Raw genomic sequence first — 16,159 nt, forward strand, 5'->3', positions numbered from 1 at the left:
GCTTTTGTAGGTGAAGGTATGTAAAATTTATCTTAAGCATGCCATTGGGGCATATTCTATAAGGACTTGTATTAAGAACGTAAATCTGTCATCCAGTTGATTAGCACAGTTAAGAAATGTTTTAAAATTAATTTGATGAGGAACTAAAATGTGCAACACTAATGGCAACTAACTTGTTCTCTACTGTTTGACCTTGCAGGAAAACTATTGAAGGGGTTGGAGGCTGTACCATGGGAATAGGCACCAGTGCCCCCTCCCCCAGGACACCTTTCTTGGTGTCCCCCCCAGGGTGTCCTATCCCTCCCACCTTTTCACATGCTTATATGTCTGAATGGATGGGGGCTGCATGTATGTGAGAAAGGGTTCAAGAGGATTTTGGAGGGATCCTGAAAACATGTTTTTTTTTGTATGCTCGCAGTGAAGGGGGGGATGTCTATATATGCATGCACACACGATGGATATGAGGTTCTTGTGTTTGTGTGAATGCACATGGCTATGGGCAGTGAGCAGAGCTGACAGCGTGTACATGGGCGATCAAGAATGAGAAAGATAAGGGGAATGAGTTGGCTTTCAAGAGGGGGTAAATTAAAAGTTTGCCTTTTGTAAAATAGGTTTCTGTACATGCTGAAAACTCTGGGTTCAAAGGGTTTGTTGGGGTTCAGACCCCACCTCTGCCTTTTACTCAGTCTTTTGGACAAATTACCCATCTTTTGTGACTAGCCATGCCTCACATGGCAGCATTTTTGTCCTGGTGACTAGGAGTTTCTCAAACCGCCACAGGTGCTCCCAAAGGTTGTCTACCCGTTGTACAGCAATCCCTATTGAAGTGATGAAGCTGAATACAAGAAGCAATGCTATTCATCCTAGGGGACTACAGGCATCATAGAATTGCTTTGGTGTGTTACGTTACCAGTGTCTTTAAGAATAGTTTATCCTTATTTCCCCCCCTTCCCACACACATGTATTGTTTTGCTTATTGTTTGCTGTTATAAGGAGTATTTAGAAAGCGGTAGTTGGAAAACACAGTTATAAGCTCCTGCGAAAGATGGTTCTGAACGCTTTCAAAGTCTTAAGAGACCAAGATACAGGTTAGAACTCTTATGGGCGAGTGTTCCCGCTAGCATCAATGAAACAAGGGAGAAGGAAACTAGCCTATGCTTAACCAGCTATAGGGAAAGGCAAAGAGCTCATTGTCAAGCAGCATCTTTTCAGAAATGCTTCAGTAAGAGCTGTGCTGGAACAGACTAAAAAGGACTACCTACTCCAGCATTCTGATCCCAGTGGCCAGAAGTAATCCACAAGCAGGTCCTCAACATACCAGCACCTTCTCACTTGTGGGCCTCAACGCCTAGTATGCAGAGACATATTGTCTTGTTATTGGAGGCAAAATATACCCATTGATCCCCATTTCCTCCCAGAACTGATACATCTTTCTAAGGGCTGTTTTAGCTCATTCTGGTTTATTGTAGTCTGTAACTTCTGGGGCACTTTAGAAAGTAATCTGTAGTAGGAATGTCACAATCGCTCCTCTGGTAAATCGATAGAGGTTAAGGGATGGCATTTATTCTAAACTTTGTTCCTACAAGGGGGTCACAGCTAGTAGCTGAAGGCATCCTGACTTACAGGATCAAGTTAGAATTGTTTTTTAGGTCATTTGTAAGAATAAGCAGTTGTACATATCTTGCTTCTTTCAACAATAAGCACTTAAGGTTACACATTTATTTACAAGTAATTGAAAAATGTACAGTTTCTTACATGGGTTACTTGTGCAAAGTTGTACTCAACAGATCAATGTATACACAGAAGACACTGGAAGAGCAGACAAACACACTGATCAGTCTCCTCCCGCACTGCTGCTTAAGGTATCCAAAATGTACAAACTGAGCTTTACAAAAATGCTTTTGCAAAGGCGGAACAACTTTGTAGAACTGGGGGGGCAGGGTGGGGAAGGGCAGAGAGGAATGAGGCATGCAGCAGTAATGCTTGTGATCTTCCTACTTTTTTCCAACAGAAAGCAAAGCGGTAGCATCTGGTTATCTTTTCCAGTGATAGAGGTAGAGATTAAAATCATAGAAGGAAATGTAGTTTTTAAGCATTGTTGTATTTTCTTTAGTTCTATCCTTTTACCATTAGCCAAGTAATAGTCAACTCCTGTTCCTTGCCCACTATGGCCACCCCCAGAGGTTGTGAGCGCTACTAAGCCATTCTGATATCCTGAAGAGTCCTATATGAAGGATACATAGCATTTAACCTTAAATGCATCATCATATTACATTGATAGATCTTTGAACACAACTCATAGAAGTAGACAGCAACCCCACCCTCATTCCCTTAATAAGCTTGACATGGAATCTTACTTTGCAATTCCAAATACTTTCTAATCATACTGCTTAACAGAAAAATCCCTGGGGACAAATGAGAGATAGCAGGGAAAGTTAAGTTCTTCACACAGTACTTACAGATGCAGTGAAGTTGATACCAGCAGTTCAATGACTAGCCTGGACAGATCAACACTTGAGTCATAGTTAAAAATGTATTACTGTATATAAACATCCCTTTTTTTTTAAATCAAGCTACACATAAGCATCACTGTGTATAACACAATTACAATTAAAAGCTTAGTGTACACTACAGAAATGCACAATACTGCCCTAAGGCTGGAGATGGTAGACCACAGAGAGTGGAATTCAGCCTCAGCAATTCTTTTACAAGTAACCCAAGTACATTTTGACCTCAAGGGGAAAGGGAAAGGGGTGCTTTCTGATGTCCAAGGAGAAAGAAGCTTCAGCGAGGGTGGGTGGCAACAGCACAACAGCTATTTTGCTTTCAAAGTAAATGCAGTGATGCTAGGAGGAGGAGGAGGAGGATGACTCAGACACTTCATACATATATTTTCCTCATCAGAGTGTTCATTTGCATCATCCAGGGTCAACAGTCACGCCAGCTCTGTTCTACTATTGCAGACACCCGTTTTTCATATTCCCGCTTATTCTCTTGGTATAGCTGAGCTGCCTGGCTGTTTGCTGGACTGTTTGGATTAGGCTCGTCCAGTAAAGACTGTTTTAGAAGAGAAAGGTGGGTCACATTGTACATCATCATGGCATTTCACGAAAGCAAGCAATGTGGTTGATTCGACACATTCATACAGGCATTGATACATTCCAGTGTACATTGGGCATTTCCGGCCCCCTTCTTAGACTGTACCTGTCCTGTTGTTTTAACACTAGTGATGACATCCAGTCTTCAAACTACATGGATAGCAATTAAACCACTGGAAGATAATATGTGTATAATGGGTTCCTCTAAGCCATGGGTTCTCAACAAGGGGAATTTTAGGGTTCCAGAGGGGGAATTGGGACCACTATTCAGCAAAGTATGATATCCTGTAGATTATGTCTTCCCACACGTTATTAAAAACGTCCCAGAAAAGTGTCATGTCATCTGCAAAACCCAGGCTTTTGCTCTCTTTTCCCTCTCTCGCAATCCTAGAAGTTTCAAGCTTCCCATTTAAAGGGGAAAGCATGGAAGCTGAGAATGTAAAAGGGGCCATGCTTTGCGTTGCCCCTTTAAATGGGACTAATATAGAAAAAAATAAAAGATTTTCAATATTATAGGCATATTATTTGGAATGCACCTTTTGAGTTAGACTATCTTGGGAAGGGGGGAATTATATTCTGAACAATGGTGAAAGGGGGGAATGGAGCAAAAAAGGTTGAAAACTAAGCCCATTATGGGACTGTGCTCAGAGTTCCATTTTCATGGAAGACGAATCCATTAGAGAACAGAGCCAGGCCTTAACTTTTGAGAAGCCAGCTGACATCTGTGCAAGACTTCTGAATGTTTTGAGAAGCGCAAGAAAAGAAAGCATGCTCCCCACATGGTGTAGCAGAAGGGTATTCACACACAAAATACGAGACAGGTTTATAAACTGGTACACCTATAAATATACTGGTTCATAAACAATCTCCAAGTACAAAAATGCATAGAAAAAAATACCAGCAAAAGGTAAAGATGCAACTTATAGACTATTGGGGGCTGCGTAGGAATGTTGGGAGAAAGTTGCAACAGATTCGAATGAGTTTGGATTTCTATAAATCTAACTGGCAGATTCCAGTGGGCTGGCTTTTTCCAAGTTGTGTGGATTCTGGGGACGATTTGCGCTGATGCAGTTCACTAATGCACACTGGCGCTAATGTGCACTTCTGCTAATGAGAATTATCACAATTTGAACAAAATTCTGGTTTTAAAAAGTCCAGTTCTGACAATGAGCAGACAATGGAATAAAATCTGTCTCATGATCTGTGAAACACAGACAGAACAGAGTTAACAAAGTATGTCCATCTGTAGAACTGCTACAGCGCAAAGCCATTTCATCCATTTTTTGATACACACTGCTCAGAAAAGACTTGATTAGTAAGGAATGAGAACATGCATTTCTGTACTTGGGGAGATTTGGGAACCAGTATATTGACAGCTGGGAGACTGATTAGAAATATATCATGCTACTATATTTTGGGTGGTATGTGTTTCTCTGAGTGCTTTTAACTCTGGGCCTCCTTTCTATTTAGTCTTATCCTGAAAATCAAGATGTTTCAGATATTTTGAATTTTATCAATTCCAGCCACTGGTATGGTTAGTGTGGGCATATGTATTCTTGCCCCTTTCCGTTAACTACTTCAAATAATAAAAGCGTAGAGAAGAAGTTACAATAGGATCATTAGGCCCATGGAAAACAGTTAATGAATTCTTACTGTCAGGGTTAGTATACAAATGAAAGCACTGTTTTAAACTGTACCAGTAAGGTTAGTTGGTAGCCCTGACGTTACCTGTATGGATGTTAGGATGGACGATACATCATAGGTAGGACTCCAACGATTCTGAAGAATATCCAGACATATACTACCATCTGCATAGACTACAAAAGGAAATGAATGGGTTTCATAACAAGATGCAGTGCCTGCAAGTTTCTCTACTGCCAGGTTACCACACCCAGGTCATTGTCAATATTTGCTGCATAATCATTTAAAGACACTCACACGACAAGCGTCCATGAGCTTATGCCTCAAATATTTTATTTCTATACGAGTTATGGAACAGGTCCCCGCCTCTTTCAAGTTCACCTTATTCCACTGTTACTTCCTCCTTTATGACCTCACAACTACGGTTATGAGGATGTTCACAGCATGGTATTTCAAACAAGGATTAAACAGCAGGAACCCATGTGTGTAAATTGACCTAGTAACAACATCTATACAATTATCTAATGTGAACTTATTAATTTATTTATTACATTTTTATACTGCCCAATAGCCGAAGCTCTCTGGGTGGTTCACTTTGTGTTAGAATTCTTTATAATACAACTGGGGAAAACATACATGCAAGATGGGACTATCAGTTAAGAATAAAGCTATTAATACCAATTTACAAAAGTAGCTGTAGAAGTGGCACAAGCCTAATTTGTTGTATTTGGCTAGTGATCACAAAAACAGTTTGAGGGTTCCATCAAAAGTCTGCTTTTGATATTTCAGCTGTACAACCAGCCATGAGTCTAGGAACCCTTATACTGAACTAGTACTGCAGTTAAGTATACTTTTATTCAGAGACCATCAGATTTTAGAGTTGGAAGAGACCTTGTAGGTCATTTAGCCCACCCCACTCAACAAAGGAACCTTGCAACTGCAGCATCCCTGACAGACGCGGGTTAAATAAATGTTTCCCTTGCCTTTACACACTGATGGAATTCTGCACCTCAGAGATTAGGGGAATCATTGGGGCAAATCATCCACTTTCACTAGGAATTTAGTAACCAAGTAGGACGGGATTCTCAGCAATGTGCATAACATTTTGTGACCATGCTTCCCTTGAACTATCAGTTTGTGCTCCACTTTTCTCCACCATTGCTGCACAAATCACTTCATGTTTAGATGGGTACATACCATTTGGATGAAACATTTTAGACACAAATCTAACAGTAGGTGGCTTGTTTGGATATTCTTCTGTGAATTCTATGGTAAGCTTGAAAGTTCCTGCAATTGAGAGATGCGGGTTCTAAGTATTGCTGATGGTTTGAACTTTCCCTGTACCCACTAATGGCCCCAAATGCAGAAGCCCCAACGGTTTCACAGAAATCCCTTGTGAGAGGAGTCAAGGACTAGCTGAGCATTCTGCCTCCAATACTGACTGGCCAGGTGAGATGCTCCATTAGTGTGCATGGTGCTTTACAGAGCACAAGAGGACCAGCTCTTACACAGACAGCTTACAATCTATAATCTGATGGAGACAACAGAGGAAGGTAGGGAAATGGGTAAATAGGGAAAGCATGTGTTGTTTCAGTTACGTGTACATAGGCCTAATTACAGGAGGACAGGGTTGTGCCAAAGGTTTGGGGGAAAAAAAGCATGTTGAGGGATTTGAGAGGAGGGAAGTAGCACCACACAGGAGTTCTAGGAGGCAGTTCCAAGCATAAAAAGCAGTGAGGGAGTAAGAGACCTTCGGAGGACTGAGGGTGGGAGACCTGGAGAAGCGATGAGTTGGGATACAAAAGACGGCAAGGCCACAGAGGGCTTTGCTGGATCCAGGAGTGGCCAAGAGCCCAGTGCAGGGATTTAAGGAGGGCCACCACATGATCAGAGAAACTGGAGAGGGAACTATTTTAGCAGCAAAGCACTAGAGAGAGGTGAAGGGATTAAGGAGAAGGGTGCAGTAGTCAAAGCCAAAGGGGGATCAGGGCCATGAACCAGGTTTTGCCCAATGGGCAGAGAGGGCCACGTTTTTGTATCGTAAGGGAAAAGCAACATCCCAATTAAGGAGACAGGTATCTTCTTTGTGTCCTACTACCTGGTGATCTTGCCTCTTTTGTGACAGGCACCTATTGACATGACTTAATCACCACTTCAAGTCGAAGTAACTAACTGCAGCAGGCTACACTTCAGCCAAGATCCTCCCCACCCTTCTAAAAATGGATCTACAGCCTTGTCACGAAGAAAAAAAGAATGAAGTAGGCATCCTCTTTCTCAAGCACTGGGACAGAAGAGCTGGATCTCTGCTTTTATGCTACCCTGCATGAAATTTTGATGCGGAATCCCAGGAATGGTTTACAAATAGAACACAACAAATGTACAGTCACTGGTGAAAGCGTTTGTTTAAATACTTACCATCTTCAAATGGGGTTCCCTCAGGCCTGAAAGAGGAGAGAGCATGTCAGCATCGCACATGTAGTTTGCCACAGTTAGTTTATTGTTGAATGGGTGGTCAGCTTTTGCAAAATGACATGTAGTAAAAAATTTTCCATCCTCAGCACAGAAACGGGGATCAAAATGAGAAATGTTTTAAGGGCTTTAGGAGAACAAACCTACACAGGTGCGCAAAGGGAATTTTACTACTGGAAGTAACTGCGATAGGGCAGCCGCCCACTCTTATGCCCCCAAGCCAAATGCTAATTCAGGACTGATAAAGGAGATAAAGCCCCCCCCAACCCCAAAGCACTACCTCTCATCAAAGATTGCAGTGCTAAGAGAATTGTCTGCTTCGCCTGCCCATTCTCCCTTCCAATTCCAGTGGCACTGCTATTTTTTAATAAAAGGCAATGAATGGTACAACAGCTGAATAAGACCACATAATGCTCGCTGGGGTCAGAGCTTGTGTTGACCAACTGGAAGTTTTCTAGTTAATGCTGAGGTGAGCAGCATATTACAGAGCAACACAGAGAAGGAAGTCCCTGCCCTGAGAGCATAGCCTGAATGCTGATAGAAAGGAGTGCACAGACAAGGGGGGGGGGGGGGCAATATGCACCAATGTAGTTCCATACTTGAGCTTGGTTTCAGTTGAAATTCAAGAACCCTAACCATCCCAATGAAATGTTTCCCCAAGCCTTTCAGACAGGGCAAACTAGGGCTCACATACAGACAAGGGGAGATATAGGAGAAAGTGGATCACTCAGATTCATGAAGAAGACACTATTAAAAAATAAATAAATCAGTATCCCATTACATCCGATTCTAAATAAAAAGTACTAAAATTTAGAAATATAAAAACCAACTAAAACCATTTGCAGGAGAAACCTTAAGTAGGAAACGGCTGCTGGAAAATGCTAGCTTCCTGGAGTAAAATGGAGTAAGTCGGGCAGGCCTGTCTTGGGAGCAGGTTCCACCACAAAGGAAGGTGTTTGTTCCTTGTGGTAATCTGCATTGCTTTGGAAGGTGGAGATGCTCTGAGCAGCACCTTTTTGAACAACAGCAGCATGTGGAAAGTATTCATGATAAAGGGGTGTGGGGGAGGAAAGGGATACGTGCATACTGGCGATCCAGGGCAAGGCTCCCTTTTCCCTACCTCCCTGCACAAGATCAAAATGAAGTGAGGAAGGGGAAGAATGGCACTATGTCTGAGGAAACCAACATGGCACAATGGGATACGATAAATCAGCGGTTTTCAATCTGGCCCAGGATAGAATTCCTCAGAGGCTTCAGGGTAAGGATGGGGAAAATGTAACCTTGCAGATGTTGTTGAGTTGCAACTCCCATCATCCATCACCAATGGCTACGGCTGGTGAGAGTTGCAGCCCAACAACAGCTGGAGGTCCACACATTCCCCGCCAACGCTTTAGAGAACTCCTCAGAAGATCAGTAATGACAAAGAAGCTTCCCTCAAAGACCAGTATGATGTTTCCTTGTTAAGTGCAGCCAAATCAGAGCACGGCGATGACATTCTTTGGTGCACTCTCAGTACCTGAGAGCAACAGTGAAACCTAGCCACTACTCTAAGCACCCTAGAACATAATGCCATATCCTCGACAATCTACAGCTGTTCCTTGACATAATAGTCATTATAAGAAAGGCTCCCTCAAAATTTGGAAAGCTACCAAGTTAGGGTTCAAATCCTTGCAACAATGGTAGCTGCTAAGTCAACAGTATAGAAATAGAGCCACCATGGCCGTGTGACTCGGAGCTGCTTTTTAGAGTCTTGTTTCTTCAAAGCTACAATCATTCATAGCCCACTCGGATTTACAGATGAGGAAAGCTTTTTGATGTATCCAGTCTGCCAGAGATAGCTCAAGCCATTTCCTTGTGACTGTCCATCTCCTAAACCGTAAGGTGAGAAGAGGCTCTCCCTGTTTATGTGCCACTCTTGACTGGTGAAACCTGTTGGGTGGTCACCAATATGGTTCTTAATTCTTTAGTCGCTCTGGTCCCTCCAGCTGCCCCCAAAGAGCTATGCGTATTTCATCTCTCTAGGTGCCCCCTAAGCTGCGTGTTTGTGTACATTAGCAAGCTTTCTCTTTAAAATAAAGAGAAGGTACTCTAAAATAACCTACTCCACTTTTCCTTTCTATCTCTTATTATATTGTTTTAATAAACATCTTGTTTCAATTTGGAGCTGAGCTCTGAGCAAGTGTTTCTGGTGATTTGAATAGTGTCTTCTCTCCACACCTGCACAGTCACTCAGGCTCATCTACCCGTGTTTGCCTATTTGCCTCTAAGGGGAGGTAAGAGGAAAGCAGGCTGCCCGTCTGTGATAATGCAGGGAGGGTCTCAGATGGTTGCTACCCACATCCCAGCAAATAAATAACTCTTCTCTCTAGTGTCCCCTACCAAGGGTTATAGGGAAAAGGGTGGGGTGACAGCTTCCAACTGATCAAACAAAAACATGTACAACTGGTCCGCCTCATAAGGAAATTGCGGTATGGCAGATCATCACAACGAATGTAATTATATTAATTATTATAAGATACACACAGCACAACCTCTGCCCCTTTGAAGACAAACAAAATCTAAATGTGACGTAATAATAATAGGAGTTACTATGATTATCCCATACGTATCCATCTTCCTACAAGGAATGCAAGATGCAATGTTGTTCTATAATAATGACTGTTGTTGCAAATACTACTGAAGACTTAAATGATCAACGATAATGATCAAGAGGCTGGAGAAGCCTCCCTATGAGGGAAGGTTACATCAGCTGGGATTATTTAGCTTGGAAAAAAGGTATGTAAGGGGGCACAAGATAGAAGTGTACAAAATGATGCATGGTGTGGAGAACGTGGATAGGGAGACATTTTTTCTCCTCTCCCATAATATTAGAACCTGGGCTCATCCTATGAAACGGATTGGTGGGAGATTCAGGACAGATAAAAGGAAGTACTGTGCCACACAGCACATAATTAAACTATGGAATTTGCTACTGCAAGATGTGACGATGGCAACTAATTTGGATATATTTAAAAGAGGGTTAGACAAATTCCTGGAAAAGAAAGCTATCAATGGCTACTAGTCCAGATGGCTATGTGCTACCTCCAGTATGCAAGGCAGTATGCCATTGCCTACGTACACCAGTAGTTTGCCACTGTGTGAACAGAACGCTGGATTAGATGGACCCTTGGTTTGATCCAGCATGGATGTTCTTATGACCTTGTAATCCGGGAAAAAAGAGTGAACAGGAAATGTAGTATTAAGGACTACCATTATGGAAAAAGAGATCTGGGAGATAGAATGGGCATCTTCATCCCATGTCCCCTACAGCAGGGGTCCCCAACCCCCGGGCCATGGACCGATACCGGTCCATGGCCTCTTAGGAACCGGGCCGTGCAGGTGAGCTGCTTTCACCCCCTGCTCTCACCCCGGCGTACCTGGGCACAGGGCGCCATCTCGCCTGCCCAGCCAAAGCGAAGCCAGGAAGAGCAACTTCTGGGAGCACCGTTCCGAAGCCGCCCTTCCGCCCCAGCGTCCTGGCTTTGCTTCGGCTGGGCGCCCACCCAGCCGAAGCAAAGCCAGGATGCTGGAGTGGGGGGGGCTTCCCAAAACCATCCCCTCACCCCCCCCCCCAGTATGTGGAAAAAACGTCTTCCACGAAACCGGTCCCTGGTGCCAAAAAGGTTGGGGACCGCTGCCCTACAGGAAGAACAAGATACAAACGTGACAGCAAAAATAATTATTAGCTATTATAGCAGAACCCACACTGTCTTGCCTTACCTGAAAGAAGGGCAGATACAAATGTGATTATCATCATCATGATCGTTAGAGAAGGGGTGATTTAGGCAGCCTTCCCCAGCTTGGGGCCTTCCAGATGTGTTGGGATGGCAACTCCCATAATGCCATGCCATCATGGACATGCTGGCTAGGAATTATGGGAATTGCAATCCCAACAACACCTCTGGAAGGGATGCTTTAGGGTTGATTCCTGCATTGAGCAGGGGGTTGGACTCAATGGCCTTACAGGCCCCTTCCAACTCTGCTGTTCTATGATTCTAAGGCCCCAGGTTGGGGGAAGGCTTATTTGGGGCATCTCATTATTATTATTATTATTATTATTATTATTATTATTATTTATATAGCACCATCAATGTACATGGTGCTGTACAGAGTAAAACAGTAAATAGCAAGACTCTCCCACCCAACCTGGTGCCCTTCCAGATGCTTTGGACAACAACTCCCAGCATCCCTGACTACTGGCCATGCTGGCTGCGACCAATGGGAGCTGTCATCCAAAACATCTGGAGGATCCCATGTTGGGGGGAAAGCGGATTCAGGGCATAAGACAGGCCAGAGACTCTGTTATTTTCCCCCAAGAGTGGGGAGGGCGTAAGAAAGGACAGGAGGGGCGGATCAGGGCCCCGCCCGGCCTACTCACCCGAAGATGACCGCGTTCCACACCATGATGTTGTTCTCCGAGGGGGCCCCGCTGACTCCAGCCGGGGGGTCCTCCTGCAACCTGTCGGGGGGGGGGGGCAGAGAAGAGACACCCAGTTCAGGGGCCGGATTGAGAGCGCGATTCGCTTCTTCTCCCACCTCTCCCCCCCCCCCCCCGCGCGCAAACGACGTAACTCCTCGCCGCCTTCCACAGAGCCCTGCGCCAGTAGCGCGGCCCTGACACTACGCCAGCGGCGTAGCGCTGCCTCTGCCGCCGCCATGTTGGAACACCTCAGCTTCTCCTCCCGCTCGCCGCCCTCCCCGCTCCGCTCCGGGGGAGCCCTCAGCGCGTTACCTTTTGAAGTCCCGCATGAGGCGCCTCCGGGCGGGCGTGGACATGGCGGGCTCGCGGTTATAAATCACTCATACACCGGCCCAGGGAAGGCGAGGCGAGTGAGGGGGGCACAAGGCGGCGGCTGGCTGGCTTCGAGCGGCTCCCCGAGCGATCGCGGCCGCTACCACTTCAGCTTCCACAAGGGGGGGGGAGGAAGCAGGCGGACGAACAACACCGCGGCCTTCCCTAGCGGTAGAGGCGGCGGAGGCTGCTGGGCAATGCCGGGCCGCACCACTGTCTGTGCCGGTGAGGGGGGGTGTTGCGAGGCGGCGCTAGATACAGCCGAATCACATTGGGTTGTACCACCGCGCAGCTACAAGGCGGGGGGTGGGTGGCAGGAAAGGAGGCGGTGCCTTTGAGGGAAGGGACGATACCACTATCGAAAGAGCGGCGGAGTGGAGAGTGGGCGGCGACGCCAAGCAAAGGATTCTGGACGATACCAACGGGAGGGGGGGGGAGAACCTATCGCTGGTAGAAGCCTCTCTAAGAAGTCTTTACAGTAGCTGTCGGTTTCTTCTGGGGCCTTTCTCCTCCTTATTGGTCGGCAAGGGAGGGCTAGCCACGCCTCTGGGCGGGGCCGTTGCTTTGGGTTACATGAAACAGGCAGATCCTGCGGAAGTAAGTCAGTCCCACTGTGTGAGACTTAAGGAAGTATTCATAGGGACTGGAGCCTTAGTGTTGCTAGATGATAGTTTGGTTGTCCACTGTCTGTGACGCTGCTCCTTATTAAGCACCATCGTTAGTTATTATAGTCACAATTAGTGTACATTGGGGTGTTGCATTTCAGAGAAGCACTCAGGGACTGCATTCCAGTTGAGCCTGTTGAACTTAATGGGGATTACTTATAGAATCATAGAATAGCAGAGTTGGAAGGGGCCAACAAGGCCATCGAGTCCAACCCCCTGCTCAATGCAGGAATCCACCCTAAAGCATCCCTGACAGAGGGTTGTCCAGCTGCCTCTTGAAGGCCTCTAGTGTGGGAGAGGCCACAACCTCCCTAGGTAACTGATTCCACTGTCGCACTGCTCTAACAGTCAGGAAGTTTTTCCTGATGTCCAGCTGATGGACATTTTTGCCTGATGTCCAGCTTCTGAGCAGACATCCCTAGGATTGCACTGTAAGAGGTCCACTGAGACCACCCAGCAATTTTCAAATAGTCTTTGAGGTGTGTGTGTGTGTTTGAGACAAAATTAACTTTCAGAGGGATAAGTGTGTTAACTTGTTGAGCAGAGCAAAACAAAACAAAAGTCTTGTGTCATCATAAAAAAATCAACAAACCTACAATGTAACCCCATACATGTCTGCTCAGAAGAAAGCTCCACAGTTTGATGGGAGTTCCTCAAGATAAGTGTGTAACAGGGCTGCAATTGTATGCATGTTCGCCTGGTAGTAAGGAAAGGAAAGGAACCTCTCGTGCAAGCACTGAGTCATTACTGACTCTTGGAGGAAAGCTGGCGTTTTCTTGGCAGGCCTTATAGCAGGGTGGTTTGCTGTGGCCTTCCCCGGCCATTATTACCTTTCCCCCAGCTAACTGGGTACTCATTTTACTGACCTCGGGAGGGTGGAAGGCTAAGTCGACCCGAGCCGGCTGCCTGAAACCAGCTTCCACTGGGATCGAACTCAGGCCGTGGGGAGAGTTTCAGCTGCAGAAACTGCTGTTTTACCACTCTGCGCTACACGAGGCTCTTGCCTGGTAGTAAGGCATACTGAAATCAAGGGGGTTTCTTGTATGTGACTGCACAGTAAACGTATGTGTTGTGATATAGGTGGGAAACGTCGGCCCCTCCAGATCTTTTGGCCAACAACTCCCATGAGCCCAAGCCTGCATAGTCAGTGGTGAGGTGTACTGGGAGTTGTAGGTCAAAAGAACAGGAGGGTTACTAGTTGTCTAACCTTGTTTTGGAAAAAACAGGGTTGGACAACGAGGTGATGTTTGCCCTGTCCTGGATGGGGTTGCACTCTCCCTAAAGGATCGGGTCCGTAGTTTGGGGGTGCTCTTGGATCCAGAACTGTCACTTGAGGCACAGGTGAACTCAGTGGCAAAGAGCACCTTTTATCAGCTCAGGCTGATTTACCAACTACGCCCTTATCTGGACAGAGATAGCCTAGCTACAGTTATCCATGCTCTGATAACCTCTTGTTTGGATTACTGCAATGTGTTATACGTGGGGCTGCCTTTGAAAATGGTCCAGAAACTTCAGCTGGTACAAAACAGGGCAGCCTGCCTACTAACAGGGACTGGCCGACGAGATCATATTACACCAGTCCTTCTACAACTTCATTGGCTGCCAGTCCAGGTATGGCCCGATTCAAAGTACTGGTATTAACATTCAAAGCCCTAAATGACTTGGGGCCAGGTTATTTGAAGGAACGCCTCCTCCCATATGTGCCTGCCCGGACCTTAAGATCATCCACAGGGGTCCTTCTCCATGAGCCCCTGCCAAAGGAAGTGAGGCAGGTGGCTACTAGGAGGAGTGCTTTCTCTGCTGTGGCACCCCGGTTGTGGAACGAGCTCCCCAGAGAGGTCCGCCTGGCGCCTACACTGTACTCCTTTCGTCGCCAGCTGAAGACCGTTTTATTTTCTCAGTATTTTAACACCTAATTTGACTTAAATTTAAACTCTGCTGTTTTAATTTCATATTTTAACCTATATCAATTTTTGCTGTGTGTTTTTATCCTGGTCGTGCTTTTTATATTGTATTTTGTATTTGTGTTTTTAAATTGTTGGTTGTTTTATGGTTTTAATTTTTGTGAACCGCCCAGAGAACTTCGGCTATTGGGCGGTATAGAAATGAAATAAATAAATAAATAAATAAAATAAATAAAATAGGCCATTAGGCAAGATTAGACAGGTCCCTGCCCACATACAGATTACAATGTAACGTAGGTAATGGGGAAAACAGAAAAAGGGACAGGATTAGTGTGGGCAAATATAATTATCTGTCTATAGTGTAAAGCCCATATTGCCATGGCTGTTAGTAGTCTGAGGGCAAAACATACTATTCCTTGACTCCTGCTGTGTCGGTACCCACTTTTCTGTCCCTTAGGTATGTCTGAGTTTGTATGTCTAGTGAGTGCTGAATGTTTGACTGAGTGGGTGTGGCTGATGATGTGGTGAGAGAGGAGGAGAGAGGAGTATAAATAAGTTGGCTGAAGGGATTGTGTCTTAGTTAAGTTAGTTTAAGGGAGTTAGGGTTTGTTTAGTTTGGAGTGTCCAGCGGTGTGGAGAGTAAATGAAGATAAGATTTTAAGAGATTTCAGATTACTGTTTTGATTAGAACTAGTAGATTAAGCAGGTTAACTTGCATTTAAAGTAACTAAGATCTGTTCAACAAAAATAAACGTTTTGTTTTGTTACGTCAAACTGCGTGTCTGCTTGGCTTTATCACCTGCTCTGTAGTTACTATCATACACACCTTATCAGCTTATTACATACACAGTAAAACCTTTCCAGATTCTAGCCTTTACCCTCTCATATGAGGAAAAGGTTGTGTTTTACCCTACCCTCAGGTTGTTCAAGTGGTAGTGCTGGGCTTGAGAAGGGTGTGCTAGGCAAGGCCTTCTGTTTAAGGTCGGTGCCATTGCACAGTCCTTCTGAAGCTGAGTGGAGGTTACTTTCCTTCAATGCAACCGTGGACTTTCGGCCCTCACTTCCTCATATCTATTGCCGCTGAACGACATTGGCTTCTTCCCCTCAGGCCTCAAGCACACCTCCTTCCCTCTTCCCCGCACAATTTAAAGCCTGGCTTTTCCTTCACCTTGGCCGCTGCTGCCTCGGAGCATTCACCGTCTCCTCCATCATCATCCTTGCCACCAATATGGCAGCTCCAAGCGTAGGCTCAACACGCAAAGTCCAAGGCCTTCTCCCCATCCCTGCCTTTGTGTTTTTCTCCCTGCATGGCACAGAGCTATGTGGGAGTGTAGTTCCCTGATTTCCTCAGGCTCCTAGCCAAGGTGTGGAAACATACTATTGGGTTATTAAAGCTCAAGCTTTGAACTTCTTTGAAATTTCCTGCATATCTAGACAGCTCAAGCTTCAACTTAAAACAAAACAAAAAAATAAAATAAGCAGAATCAGTCTGCTAAATCTCTAGTTATAAGCCTTACCCTACCATATTCGTATATAAGATTGAACCCCAAT

General features: G+C 45.2%; 1 protein-coding gene across 1 annotated transcript; it reads right to left on the minus strand.

Annotated features, from left to right (window-relative positions):
• Nucleotides 1–1,704: 1,704 nt before the first annotated feature.
• Nucleotides 1,705–12,302, minus strand: UBE2A (ubiquitin conjugating enzyme E2 A). Its single transcript, XM_063141688.1, has 6 exons — nucleotides 11,980–12,302; nucleotides 11,626–11,706; nucleotides 7,155–7,180; nucleotides 5,937–6,026; nucleotides 4,827–4,915; nucleotides 1,705–3,057 (listed from the first exon to the last, which is right to left on the minus strand). The coding sequence occupies exons 1-6, from the start codon at nucleotides 12,021–12,023 to the stop codon at nucleotides 2,929–2,931; spliced, it is 459 nt and encodes a 152-aa protein (XP_062997758.1). The 5' UTR covers nucleotides 12,024–12,302; the 3' UTR covers nucleotides 1,705–2,928.
• Nucleotides 12,303–16,159: the final 3,857 nt, after the last annotated feature.

Source organism: Elgaria multicarinata, chromosome 15 (genome assembly GCF_023053635.1).
Source record: "Elgaria multicarinata webbii isolate HBS135686 ecotype San Diego chromosome 15, rElgMul1.1.pri, whole genome shotgun sequence".
NCBI lineage: Eukaryota > Metazoa > Chordata > Lepidosauria > Squamata > Anguidae > Elgaria > Elgaria multicarinata.